Raw genomic sequence first — 15,693 nt, forward strand, 5'->3', positions numbered from 1 at the left:
AAAGAACAAGAGCAATTCTGCAGGGTCTGAGGGTCTGTAGATCATCAAGCATTTCACAATTTCCCTTTGCATTAGAAAGCATGACTACATAGCATTTCCCATAGTATTTGTAAAAACCACTACCTCCCACCTAATCAGAAAATTATCAGAACTCCTTAGTTCTAATAATTTTGCAAAAGATGAAGCATGCATGGCTCTACAGTTACTACAACCTGTGATGGGTGATTCCCCTTCAGCCTTGTAAGAAAATCCAATGGTCTGGATTTTACCAGTTATTTAGATAGCATAATTAAATAATGACAATATGAAGGAACTTCTATTTATATATAAAATAGTTATCTAAAAATAAATCCATGTCAATCCATCTGTAGTTAACATGTACATGATTCAAAGGAAGTATCCTTTATCCTAGGCTGCATCAAAAGAAACGTGGCCAGCAGGGCAAGGAAGGCGATTCTTTCCCTCTGCTCTGCTCTTGTGAGTGGAGTCTGCTCTGGAGTGCTGTGTTCAGCTCTGTGACCCCATCACAAGGATATGGAAATATCAGAATGAGTCCAGAGGAGGGCCACAAAGATGATCAGAGGGCTGATCATCTTAATTTTACTTTTAAAAATAAATCACATCTAGTTGTCCCCTTGATTCATAACTAATCCTGCAAAACCACTCTTCCAAAATGGTTGTGAAGTGCCTTTTATCAATACCAGCAACTTACACGACAAATTCCAAAACAATACAACATAACAGTTTTCTGTAAAAGATTTTGATTTTGTGAACTTTTATGTGGTGAAGCCAAAAAGAAGATTTGCATAACTTTCTCATACCAAGTAACACATAAGACCACTGGAAAGATAGAATAAAAAGAAAGCCCAATTAAGAAAAAATCAGATATAGCTGTACAGACAGGAGACACAAGAGCAAGCCATTGGCTGTTTTCTGTTGTTGTATCAAATATATTTAAGAACAATGAAACAGAAAGAAGCAAGATGGAAGCTCCAAATAAATTAGTGAATTTGCAGAAGAGAAGTGAGTATTGGTATTTGGAAAACACCTCAAGGAAAAAAAGTAAAGACAATAAGCTGTCAACTTTAACAAATTTTAACAGCTCAGAATATTGATCGTTCTAAAGCTGCACATAAATTTTGTGACCAAAAGATTTTTCTGGAATAAACTATCCTCATTTTGAGAACTTCCTTTGCATCAAAAGTGCCCTGGAAGTTTAAAGCATCAGTCAGAATGACTGCCTCTCAGAAGGGGCTGCACATCCTTGTACATACATCATGATGCATACAACACAGAAGATTAGCATCTTTTCTGATAAAGATATTTTAGGCATGTGCCAAATATTGCTAGGTGTTTAGATCAATATAATTAGATCTTTAACAATATGGCCCACATTAAAAAACAGCCAGGGATAGTCTACTTTGTGCCAGTTGAAATAACTTCTAACTATTATATGTTGTTCTTCTCTAGGAATTACCACACATAGCTGCTTTCAAAAACTCTACATGATAAAAAACTAGTATTGAAAATCTATAAATATGCACAAAAATTACTGTAGACAGTGTTTGTCAAAACCTCTGAATAATAACCATGGTATTTACACATTATCATCATTTCTGGGTGCCATAAGCTTCAAACTCACTTCTTTTCCAAGAGGAGAAATAAACAAATAACTTACAATTGTTAAATTACTAGTTACAATGTGCCTGATTTAACAATGATTCCCTGATCTGAAAGCTAACTCACAGAAAAAGTAAGTCTGTCAGGGATGAAGGGTGGTGACAGAGAGAGGGACAGCGATAGAGATCACAGGCATAATCTCATCTGAAGTATCAAAATATCAACCCATGTGAGAATTAGTGCTTGGAACAGTATAAACATATGTTCACAAATCTTAACCACCTATCAAGCTGACTACAGCATACATTGCAAGCTGAAATTGAACAGTAAAACTTAAGAGTTAAAAATTTGCTGCAAGACACCAGATATTAGCTGATGATACCAATTTTTACAAGAGAACTGAAGTATAAGCAAAACAAAGATTTGTCAAAACCTGCTAGAGGCTGATAGAAAAAGAAGTGTTGAATATTTCAATAACAGCAATCCTGTGATAAATGCACAAATAGACAGGATGATTCATTGGCATTATGCTGCTGGCATTATTATGCCCATTAACTAGCAGAGGAGTACAACAACAAAGAATCATAGAGGGCAAGGGAATGTGAAGTTACCCCTAGCCTCAAACCATGCCTACTCGAGCACAAGCAGGCACATCAGGTGAATAAGGCCAGTAGCAAAAAGTCACACAACCTATGCAAATGGCAACATTATAAGTAGAAAACTCAAACTTCATAAAAACATACTGTGCTCTTCTGAGGTGTTAAAAAAAGTATTGCGTGACTACAAAATGTCAAGGTATTACAGATGACTAGGCATAAATCTTGTGTGTAAACATACAAGAAGAAAATGCAAAATAATTAAAAGTGAAATGCACCTTATACCCTTTTCGTGACTGTCTGAAATAACATTTCTCTGGACTGTTGGCTAGATAGATGTCAGCTTAAAAATTACATGAAAAGACCTATAGTTTTCATACATTATTGTACATACAGTGTAAATTATTATTTGAAACCCTAACACCAGTATATGAATTCCTCCCCCACCCCAATTCTCAAACTCAACTGTGCAGCACTTTCAAAGTTCAACATTTTTAAGAAGTGAATATTTCTTTCTTTCTGCAAGTATAAACCTAATTACTCCAGAGTTGTTCATTGGCTCTTTAAAAAAAAAAGAAAAACAAGATGACAGAATTAATCCATTTAGGTACTTGCTAGCAGATGCTTAGATTTACTATAATGTCCCAGACACACTAAAACATAAATAAAACTGATTCACTTATCACCTACATCGAATAAAACAGTAATTACTAGGGATAGCTTGCCCATATTTTTACATTTGTGCTTGTCCCTAGGTTATTTTTTTCAGCCTTTTTTTTGGTGATGAAGTAGTAGAAGGTCAAATGTGTTTTTTAGCCATCTGTTCGCACTATGCTATGCTTATCTCCTCATAAATGGAAGCAGCTTCACCCACAGTGCTCTGTGATTGCTTCATACAGCATACTAGTAGCCTAACTGTGCCAAGCATGCCTGCTGTGCAAACCAGCTCATTCTTCCCTCTGAAATAATTGCATCCACTGGTCCAAGCTAATGTAATACTTTTTCTGTACCACCTTTGCAAAGCGCAACAGCTGTTGCAAGAAAGCCTGTAGTGCATATTCTAATGTTTGTGGTCTCTTCCTCAGTTGTGGCTATGCAAAACATCCCGGGATAATGTGCTTCTCTAAAGGGTGCCAGCTCATAGAGTACACGACATAATTACTGTAATCATATTATAAACTATAAAAGTCACCTTAAGCAATGTGTCTTATAAGTTCCTGCTGTAAAGTTTTTCCAAGCTCATTATTTTTTATTTTAAAAAAATCAGACAATAAGACATAAATTAAAATAATAATGATAAAGTTAAGTATGTTATAGCCATAAGTATATTTCCTCTGGGATTTTCTGGAAGAGCTGAACTTGTATTTCTTCAAACCTTCTTTTCAAAAAGAAAAAACATTGTCAAAAAAAAGAAATTTATTAGAATATCCTACAGTAACTTTAAAATCATTCAATATATTATTATATATTAATATTATATATATTATATTATATATATATTGTTATATATAAATTAGATAATAATAGGCTGAAGTTTTGGTGGCAGTTTTCCTTCTATTAACAAAGAATTTAAACTCAACTACTTCACGGTCACTATGGCCAAGACAGCCGCCAATTGCCACAACACCCATGAGGCCCTCTCTGTTAACAAGCAACAGATCTAGAAGGGCACCTTTCCTAGTTGGCTCCCTTAGCACCTGTACCAAGAAGTTATTATCAAGGTATTTTAAGAATCTCCAGGACCTGCTTGTATCAGCTGTGTGGTAGTCCCAGTTCATGTCTGGCAAGTTGAAGTGACCCATAAGGACTAGGTTGGCTGATCTATTGGTATCTCTGAGTGCCTTAAAGAATGATTTATCAGTGTCATCATCCTCTCTGGGTGGCCTACGGTAGACTCCCACAACATTCCCTTTATTTGCTCTTCCCTTAATCCTTACCCTGATGCTCTCAACCATGTCATCATCAACTGTGAGTACCATACATCACAGGCCCTGAATTTCAAGCAGCAGTACCTCCCCACCTCGCCTGCCCTGCCCATCCCTTCTGAAGAGCCTATAAACGTCCATCATAACACGCCAGACACAGGACTCTTCCCACCAGGTTTCACTTACGCCATACATAGCTCTGGGGCTAAGCCAAGGCTTCTAGCTCTTCTTGCTTGGGTTTACAGATAACTCCTGTAGAAATCATGTCCACTTTTCCTTTAATACCTTGTTTAGATAATATCTACCCCACTCTCTGGAACAAAAAACTTCCAAAGTTCCAAATCTAATGACATTCTACTCATTTTGATCTTGCAAAATTGCATTATAAACCCAAAGTTTCAAAACATGAAACAAAAACCACACAGTCAGATAATCACTCACAGAATATTTAACCATGAATTATAATGCACATGCGTGACAGTCTTTCTGTTCACCCGATTCTAGTTTTTGTCTTGATCTTTCACAAAGTTCATCAAAATAGAGGCTATTAAAAGCCAGTGTGTATATTCATGTAATTGAATTTAAGGCAAACTATCACAGTTTGAATATAGGAGGAACCCATGTGGTCAGAACAAGAGTTAGCAATTACAAAGGCCCAGCCCTATTTCTCTAATTAAGACAAAAACTAAACTACAAAAATTGGCAAAAGACAGCAAATCCTGCAGAGTTGGCCCCAAGCATCTAGTTCAATGAGACAGACAAAACACAGAACATAGTCACAGTGAATAAAATTTAAGCAGTCAGACTGCTGGTGTTTGCTTATAGACCGTGTTAGTATGTTCTTTCACCAACTGACTGCTAATTTTAACTATCCAGAGGTTATGCTGGTTTGCACAAGTACCTCTAGATCCTTTCAGCACAAAATAGCACAAAACACACACTTATGGAAACAGTGCTTAAGTATATACTTCACACTGCTCCATGTTCAACTGGTACCTTCACTACTACATGCCTGATAGATGGCTATTGCCACTACAGCACAAGTTCTGACTTAATACTGTACTATCAGAACTGCACAAGCAAAAACAAAATAACACTTAAACCATTAAATACAAACTTTAAACTTGACAAAAGAGACCTAAGTCAATTAGGTCACAATTCAACATGGGAAAACAATTTTATTTTTTTTTCCTGCAGGGAGATGTACTTTCAACAAAGAATTCTAACAATGTCACTAAAACTCTTGCAGCTGAATGTGATCTGAATAACAGCAATTATCAACTAGCATATAAAATATTTCAGACCAAATATTGATTTTAGCCCTGGTATATTTAGTAACAACCAAACAATCCATCAGTATCAAAAATATCTTAATATATTTATTAATTCTTGATACTTCAAGAGTCACTGTGTTCTTCATTTTCACTAGGAATTTAAACACATTAAAACAGCAGTTGCTATGGAATTCCAGTAGAAAGAAGGGTAGGGATAGCAGACTACTCCTTTCTTTAAAGTTCAAACAGGAAGCACAGAACGCTAATTCAGACAGGCTGCAAATGCAGTTGTTAAAGGCTGTGATCCAAGCAATGCAGAAAATCTGCTATGAACTTTTTAAATATTTCTGCTGTCTTCTCATATTTTTCCCTAGGAACTGAGTATGAACATTTGTATCACTGCTTCATCATTCAAAAAAAAGCCTCAAAACTTTCTCAGAAAGACATCTGTGATTTGCCCTAATGATAATGGGACAGTTCATTTTTGCAGTCTTAAACAGCTACACACTGGAATGGATGCTGAGCATGCTGAAGGCTGTTCTTGAGCTTCCACGGCTACCTTGTAACTACATGCTTTTGTTCATTTTCACATGGATAGGGATCCAGATTAACATTGCAACATTTACCTTTGCTCCTACCTATATTAATTTTTGTTGAAAACATAATTTTCAAAGGACCAAAAACTGTCATGTGCAAGCGAAGATTCTGCAAATTCACAGGTATATGTAATCTATACCTAGTCTTTCTGGTGCAATAAACTCCTACAGTACTAGCAGATTCATTTGTAAACAGCAATTATTTTTTAATTTCCTGCAGGACGCAGATAAATTTTAAACTTATAGTGAACCTAAAGTAAAGTGAATCTAAAGTACAGTAATGGCCTGTTTTAACTGGATCTTTTAATACTGTCCCTTATTAAATATCATTAATTCTTATGAAATTAAAGTTTTGGGAAAAACACTACTCAAAAATCACAGAATGAAAGGAGAAAGCTTACAAAGGTGAATACTAATTCCAACTGGACTCTTACAAAGTACTGATTCTAAGCACATAAAACTCCAGTACTCTATCTCTGCCTACCATCCTATAACTAGTATCACTCCAAACTTAAAAAGCAATTGCCAGTCTTTAATGAAAAATATATTATTGTTGGTTTAGGATAAAAAAGGTATCGAGACAGCAGTGTAGGGACAAGTACAAAACTAACCCACAGCAAGAAGGATGAACATATCCAGCAAATACTTATTTCAGCTTTGCATACCAAAATCCAACTCTATCACCACTTAGTAGAGCTGTCTTAAAGAAAAAAAAGTTTCCTGCTATATAGTCAATGCTACCTGTCCATGAATTTCTTGGCATAATATCTTACTTTATTTTTATTAAATCATTTTCTGTATGTCTTACCTCAAATATTTTTTTTTCAGTTTCATTTTGTATTAAGTAAGATTTCAGAATTTTAAAAGAATCACTGGTATTTTAGTGACCAATAATTTCTGTCCATTCTTTCAATAAAACAAACTTTTTAACAGTTACAGGGTTATTACATTTTTTACGAGGTCTAAAAAATTTAGACAGGTAGAATGCCAAACTGCAGATGTATTTAGCCCATACTTCTTTGACTTTCAGTTAGACCATATGAGCATTTACATAGATAAATTCAAGTCAGCTAGTAGTTAACAGCATGGGCTTAAGCTAATAAGTGTTTACCAGGATTGTAATCACACTTATACAGCACATGCTGTGTCACACCACACTGGTGCCATAAAATTGCTACTGATGCATAAAACAGCCTAGTTTAAACTGATAGCTTCAAAACTAGCTCGAGGAAATATGCACCATTGGCAGAACATCCCTCTCAATTAAAATGGAGAGGGATTTTTGATTTTAAGACTCCTGAATTGCCAACCATTTTAAAATGGAATTAAACACTGGAGCTTCTTCAGTCTTAAAGGGTGCATCATCTTCAAAATTTGACTGTTATCTACCTATTGTCACCTAGCACTGAAATACTTATGGTCCTGCAGACTTTTGCAAGGGGCCCAGTGTGAAAGAACAAAGGGACAGCACGAAGAAGTGGTTCCACAAGGAGAATTAAAGTCAATTATAAAACATCAGAAAGAGTCTGAAAGGAACACAATACATTTTCAAACGTAGAGCAAAGCCTAGGTATTAGAGACTTATTACTTTTCAGGGTTTCTATGGACCTCTGCTGAAAATAATGACCCTATATGACCCTTAAAATTTCACCCTTGTTTTCTTCAAGTCTTGCCATAAGACCGGATCACCCAAAAGGCTGTCAAACCATTATGTACTTCTGACAGAAAAAAGAAAAAAAAAAAGAAAAAAAAAGTTAAACCACTGGGATTTTTCAAAATAAAAGAATTTAAGAATTTTAAGAAACTTATTTTCAGCAATGAGTTCTTCTATAGTGACGATATATGAACCTGATTAATAACTTCCTTTGTACTTTCAGACACTTGCTGCAATAAGAAATAGGCAAGACAGAATTTACATGACTAAAATGTCAGAAGGGTGATTTTCTTCATAGACATGTTTCTTATCCGGTGTTCCTGACAAGCACCTGCATGATATTTTAGTTACATCAGTATGATCAAACAAATTAATCTGCAATAAAGAAGGTTAATTAAGAGCAGAATTTATCCTGAACTTTTATTGACCTTCTACATTTTATTTTCTCAATGGTATGTTTGGCAGTTTAGAACAAATACTTCAGCTTTCTACATTAATACTGATCCTTTTTATGTCACTTCATTTACATTATGAATTTGTCAAATTTTGCTGCGTTGAAGATTCCAATTTTGTGTTTAAAGAACTTTTTCAACTATCACAAAAAACTAGATTGGCTATAACCCTTCCAATTTTGTAGTGCTCAATGAATTCTCCTGGCTTACACATGACTGACTATATTTTTTATATTCATTTCAATAAAGGTATGGTTCTCAGGCAAAATGGAACCTTAACACATGGAAAAAAAATTCCAGCATGAAGCTATTTAAGAAAAGTATTTGGAAAATATTTTATTTCCAATACCTTTCCCATACAGAAACGTGACTTCCCCTTACGTCCCTTAATTATCTTGATTATTCAGAAGAGTTAGCTGTTGCAATCAAATGATGCTTCGCTAGCTGGTCAGTTTATGACTTGTTTTCCTGAACAATAATGTGCAAGAATGAAGCACAGAGGAATAAGTGCTAAGAAGCAATAAAGTGAAATAAGCTGAACTTCATTTTAAAAATAAATAAATAAATAAATAAATAAAATCAGGTACAGGATAACAATCTGCAAAATATTAGTTTTTTTCTGAAAAAATAAATAGCATCAATTTCTTTCATATTCAGATATTTTTATTTCTTGAAGTCATTTAGAAACTAAATTTACCTTACATGTTAACACTTGATTAGACCAAAAAAAAAAAAAAAAGATAGGCATACAGAATAAGAAACAGGTTCTACAGCAGCAATGTTCCGGAATAGTAAAGTTTAAAACATTTAAGAGCAGAATCTTAAAAACAATCATCAGCCATCTCCTCCACTCATGGACCTCAGAGAAGGGTACTTAGAAATACTAAGAAATAGCAGTAATCTAAGCCCAGTAGGAAAAAAATCAGAAGCTACTCTCCCCAACATAATGAAAGAGAAATGAAGAAGATTCCAGGAAGAGGACAGAGATGACAAAATGGATTATCTACACACAGTCCTCTCTTACCATAATGTTCCTACTGATCGGATCTGCCAAATGTATTGACTCTGGACAGACAAAGCTAGTAGTGAAGTGGCGTAAATGAGCAATTATCCTGAATGTCACTCAAATAACTGCTCTTTCAAAAATCTGTGGAAAACATTTCAACAACTAGCAGAAAAAAATAAAATAATGATTAGGTTTCAGCTCAACAGAAGAAAGTGGCATGAATTTCAGCCCTTCAAACAAAGTTGAGTGACACAAAACAGAAGAACTCAAGTCAGTTTTAAAAAGGATTGGGGAAAAAAAATAACTTTAGAAAACACGTAATGCACTTTTTGTTCCAGCTCCTGCAGAGATTACCTGCCTCAAATATAACCACTGAGAGAAGTTCTATCAGCAGCAAGGATATAAAAAAGTGGAAGCCAAGGCTACCTAAAACATTCAGCGGAAAACATCAGATCTTATATTTGCAGTTATTAATCTATTTCTCCCAGCTGAAAATAAATAAATAAATAAATAAAACAGAGAAGTTCTAAAAGCACAGGAATAGTTAGGTTTTGACTAATAAAGGTAAAATTATTTTTGCAAGTTTTAAAAGGAATAGACAAGAATGACAAAGTTTTGCCTTTATCTCCCTTGTCCAAGTGAATAGACTAAGAAAAGCATTTTCTTCTGCTTTTCATAACTCAGGAATACACTCTGAATTTTGAATAGCCAGTTTACAGAATTAGGAATGTTTGAGTTTTTGACAAATTTGGAAGGTCCAACTAAAGAGATTATGTATGGTAACACTTTCTTACTTAAAGGCAAGTCATGTATCAGAGATCAAGTATGCCAGTTTAAGACAAATGTTCTGCAGAATTTGAAATGAATTGCAGTGAAATAAATTCCATAAAATCTGTTCATAAAACTGCAGTTAAACTGAAATACATTCAAATGAATCCCGTAAGTTCCTAGCTGTAAATTCCATCTTCCTCTGAAAGCCAAAACAATTGGACTAAAACCTAGAATCTACTCTTCCATTTCATTTACAACAATATAACGTGATTGCTAAGAGCTTAAAAGCAACTCCCAGATTTGATATCAAACAGATTTCATCCCCTAAAGCAAATTATTTACAACTTAAGCAGTTACAGTTGTAGCTCTTTTTTTTGAATTAGCAGCATGTTGACTAAGAGTATTCCATTTAAATTATTCTAACATCATAGTCAACAAGGGCTTGCATTTTTATAAATGTGCATATTGCCTCTGGTTTGTCCCCAGAAGTAACAGTCAGCTTTTCGCTGACAAAAGGGTGAACGAACAATGAAGGAAATTTTTTCCATTATTAAAAATGCCAGTATTTACCTTTTTTTTCCACAATTTAATTTCAATAACACCCCTGAATGAAAAAGAAATTTTGTCACCAATTACACCTGGACAAATAATCCCAGTCTCATGGAAATATTTCAAAAATAAAAATAAAAGCTTTGTTTATATGACCAAGCATGCCGTACTCTAATAACCATTGAAAAGCTTCCCTCCAAGCCACACTATTATAGCAATATATGGGGATAAATATCTCACAGATATGATACTATCTACAATAACCCAAGAGAAAATGCTGTCTTTTCTTTTAATCTGTAGCAAAACCACTCCTCCATGTGATTTTGGATAGTCAAACAGAGCTAGCTGATGGAAACAAATACTTCAGAACACCCACACATTTGAGAATTCAATGAAAAGCTTCCAGTCCACAGAAGTTTCAAAAGAGCATAATAAACAAGAAATTGCAAGGAAGCTATAAACTAGAACATAGACCTACACAGGTCTTACAAAAGGGCTGTTCCCACTGCATTTGACAGTTGAAGGTGCTGTGCGTCTTTTTTTTACAGAGTGCCAGAGGCCATTTAGCCCTCCAGGAGACATGCTGTACCACACCACTTCTGTATCACTACAAATGTAAGGGAACTGGTGAGGAACAAAATCAAGGACCTTGTTGTAAGAACCAACACAACAGGAATCCTAAGGCAATGGCAGCGTTGAACTTCAGACATCAGTTTGACTTTCAAACAAATTTAAACCTACAGTATTGCAGACAAGTTCTAGCCACAGTAGAAGTATAAAGGTTTGACCAGTTTTAGCATGCTCCATTGACAAGCATATGACGAAACTCGTTTAAAAAATAGTTACATTTCATTTCAGAAACTTACAAAGAATCAAACCAATAAAATTTTCAAACTTCCAGATTTAGATGCACTTGATTATGAATGATGCACAACGCAGACACAAAACTACAAATACGCAAAATGAGAGGTTTGTATAGAAAATCTATTTGTAAAATTCTAAGATTTATTTCTAAATTTAGACATTTAACGAGAGAGACCACTGTAGGGCATAATGAAGTGCTGCCTGATGTGTTTATATAACATAAATATAATTGAGTTCAGTCTAATACACAAAAAACTTCCTCAGTGACAGCGACTCAGTTACAAAGATTTACCTTCAAATTCAAGATTCCTGTGCCAAAGACTCACTCAGTTCTCCTCTAAAAAATTCCCTGAATAGTGATGCTATACCATGCAGTGAAAGGAACCTACGCCCATTAATGTTATTAACATTATATTGTAATCTAAGGTATTTTCATAAGGGCAGAAAGAGCTGCAATAATTGTATAACTACAGCTTATGTCTTATGGACAGTTCAAGTAAAGGACAGCAGAGTGGGTGGGTGTTGATGTTCCTAAAATACAAACAAACAAACAAGCCCACATGGCCATTATTTGTTCTGCTTAAATTCTAAGGAACATCTACCACAAGTCATAAAGGTTTAAATACAGTGGAGATTAAATGTGTGAAAAAGACTGTCTCTTCGTAAGTGGCTACAAATTTCTACTTCCACCTTCTCTATTAGGGCAATGCAGCAAAAAATTATATGTTTCACTGCACATTGTCTAACACCTCAGGTAAAAAATTTTGACATAAGCTGGTTTTCAGTTTTGCAAACAAAACATGATACACTGAAGTTAGATGCATTAATTCAAAAAAAAATCAAATGACAAATGAAAAGAGCAATATTTATAAAGACAACTTTCTAATAAACTCATAGTTTGTTATTGTTGTTGTTCAAGTTTTCCTTTCCTTGTCAGCTGGCTCCATTTGAAAAGGAAAAAAAAAAATCCATTATTTCATTTAGCACTTCCTTCTAGTTGATCAGAAAGTAAGCATCTATTATACACACATTTTTAATTTACATATTACAACTTACCTGCTTGGGAAGCCGGAAGAGTGAATTTTTGTAAAATATATCTTTAGCTTGACTCCAAGTTCCATCAATGATTATCATAACTGGTGGACTGGAAGACCCCAAAGTGACTTCTTCCAAATTGGTTGCTTCAGCTCCAGGATACAAAATAAGAGTACTGGGATTTCTGCACACAGTTGCTAACTCAGGGTACCTTTAATGCACACACACAGAATGACAGTAATTACTAAAGGTTTCCATGACAAATACATACTTCCAGACTACAATACTAAATTAAATTCATCTTCTCCAAATTTTATTTAACTTTCCAAGAAAGGTCCATCACTCAGATATAAATTTCTCTATCCAACACGTCAAAAAAAAGGTGTTGGTCCTCCCTCAGCTCATATGAAGAAGGAAAATAACACCCACAAAAGTAATCAGTAAAAAGCTCTATGAAACAATCTGTAAGGAACATTTTCCAATACTTTGATCATTAAGTCTAAGAACATCTTCTAATGTAATCCTCTAACAAAAGATGTTTTGTATTGTTTACTAAAATTTATCATATGTATTCTAGTAAAATTTGTTCAAGTGCTAAGCACAGAAGTATCACAATTTCCTCAATTTTATTTTTTTATTACTACTTCTACAGTTATGGCCCCAAAACATACACATTCTTTTCTTCCTTTTTGTTGGCCTGTAAATGTGGCACTGGAATTAGAGGTATAGCTATTGTCTATTAAGCATTCTCTTAACGTACACAGAAATTCCTGAAGTCTTTGCAAGACATACTAAGCTAGTTTATAAAATCTATGAGAGGATTGCCATTCAGGTAATAGCAAAAGCCTTAAAAAATGCCTAGTAGAGTAAGCTGGCAAGGGAGAATCTGAGAAAAATCTGGTCTTGTAACAAACACTGTATTACTTGTCTTAAATCAATTTCAGCAGTGTCACTGTGTTGTTTTCACAGTTGCCTCAATTCCAAGAGCAGGAAGAAATGCAAAACAAGAGTTGACTAAAGCATGTGAAAAAGAATAAGAAATTAATTCTGCATAGTTCAGAGATTATAAAGAATAGCTGATGTGGTAGGAGGAACACAGCAATAGCATGAAAATACTAACAACTGAAATAGCATGTGACTGACTACCTGTGCTCTGACGTGGCAAGGGAAGCCAGAACAGAGAAAATAAGAATTATTAAAAACTAAAATTAGAATGAGGTTAGCTATAGCCAGCACACAGAGTAGGTTATCTATACTACCTATCAAGAACCACCATGAGCAAGAACATATTCCAAAACAGGCAGGATGTAGAGATGTAAGCTCACAAACTCCAGCTGACACTGCGACCTCACAGCTTTTAAGCCCTGCAAGTTGGATTCCTGTATCACTTCTCTAAAATTCAAGCAAGAATCTCCTTTCTTACTTTCCGTATGAAACAGAAAGACAGACAGACAAAAGAAAAAAAAAAAAAAAAAAAAGAAAAAAAAAAAGGAAAATACAAGACAGGAAAAAGGAAAAGGGAACAGGAAAAATGTTAGGGATGAAAGCAATGCTTAGTATGTTTTTTGAGTTAACATATACTAGGTGTACTTCAAACCTGTGCACTCCATCACCTCTCTCCAGGGACGTATGTGAAAACACAATTTTATCAGTATTAGGTTCAGGCACATTCGTAGTGCCTCAGACTGAGACTCCGAGTTTAAGACTCATATAAGGCCATATGGGAGGCATCAAAAATGAAAGAGGAATTGAATTCAGTGTACCAGTATGCCCAGATCTTGTACTCCAATATTTGACCTTTTTCAGTTCCCAAGCAAACAGTCCAAATTGATTTGATTCAACACTACCTGTTTAATTACTGTCAACATTATTTACTAAGAAAAGAGTAACAATCTCTCCCTCCAAAATAAACAGTAAAAAGTGTAAACAGAGACAAGAAATCTGTAAGATGAGTCTGTGACAAATAGAACTACATGGAAACTTACCTGACCACTGTATTTTTAAACCTAACTTACATTACAGTAACTTGGTATCACTTTAGCTTAACGAAAAATCATGCTATGCAAAATCATAGGCAAGGGGTATCTCACTATAAGCCACCTTGCATTCAAGATTTAAATCTACAAAATTGGTAACTAATTTCAGATGTTTGTCTTGAGAACCTAAATCCTCAGAAGAGCTAAGTATCCTAATTCAGGGTTGACAGAGGTTTCAAAAGGTTAATGACTCCTAGATAATAATAATAATAAAATAATAAAAACAATAGTAAGAATGATAGAATCATAGAATATCCCGAGCTGGAAGGGACCCATAAGGATCATCAAGTCCAACTCCTAGAAGAAAACAGTGTCTTTGAAATGTGTATTCAGCTCTGAAGGAAGGAGAAAATAATGAATTCTTTAAACTAATTCAAAAGCATAATGATTCTACAGCACTGCAAGTCATGTTTTGCTTTTTCAAGGACTACACAACTGCCAAAATGACTGTGCTTTGTACAAATGCACAAAATTTCTTTTAATTCAATTCATGGCTAAATTTATCTACTATATGTTTTATGGGGGCACACAAGTTGCATATTTTGAATTATTTATTTCTATCTTTAAATTTTTCCCAACAAATAATTTAAAGACCATATGTACATACAGTTTCATACTAATGTAAGAAACAGAAAGGATGAAAACGTGTTAAAAGAATAAATTATGTACATAAAGTATTTCAAAACACTGCCAAAAATAGAAATCCAAGATGATTCCAAGGAGCAAAAATGAACACCCAGTTAAAAGTTCACAAGAAAAGAATGCATTAGGAAATACGAATGTTATTTTAAAGTCTGTGTCTTTGCAATACAATTCAGATGGAAGCAACAGCTTTTGATGCATATTCTTCCAAAAATTCCAGTTATTTCATCTTACAACAGTTTATATGCAAAAGCAAAGGAGGGAATGGTTCAAAATGCAAGTCCCATATATTTATCCTAGGATTTGAAGGCTGCCTATACACACTGCCATAAAAATCTACAGTGGCTTAGAAACTGCAAATAACTGGTATCTTCAAAGAGCTTATTATCCACCGACTTAATCCTGGAGTGACACTGAGCACATGCAGAGAGCTATTCCTTTCATAGCTACAGGTTCTCAGAAATATATGCTGCACAAACCCTTGCAGGTTGTGGCTCACACAAACAGAACTATACAGAACTATAGCAGTCCATGTCAGTAGCTTTATTAAATCACATCTCTTCCAATCATAAAATGTAAAAAAAAACCATAGAAATAATGACCTAATAGAAATATATGCCTAATGCTTAGCTTAGAAAGGGACGTGATTAGTTACACAAACTTGCAAGTTCAA

The 15,693-nt window shown here is 34.6% G+C and overlaps 1 protein-coding gene across 1 annotated transcript in view; it reads right to left on the reverse strand.

The window, feature by feature from the left end:
• The window catches only part of DTWD2 (DTW domain containing 2), a 96,291-nt gene that overhangs the window by 24,480 nt on the left and 56,118 nt on the right, over positions 1-15,693 (reverse strand). The window contains exon 4 of the mRNA XM_066988419.1: positions 12,364-12,553. Within this exon, the coding sequence (XP_066844520.1) occupies positions 12,364-12,553 (190 nt within the window). The remainder of the gene's footprint in view (positions 1-12,363; positions 12,554-15,693) is intronic.

Source organism: Anser cygnoides, chromosome Z, assembly GCF_040182565.1.
Source record: "Anser cygnoides isolate HZ-2024a breed goose chromosome Z, Taihu_goose_T2T_genome, whole genome shotgun sequence".
Lineage (NCBI taxonomy): Eukaryota > Metazoa > Chordata > Aves > Anseriformes > Anatidae > Anser > Anser cygnoides.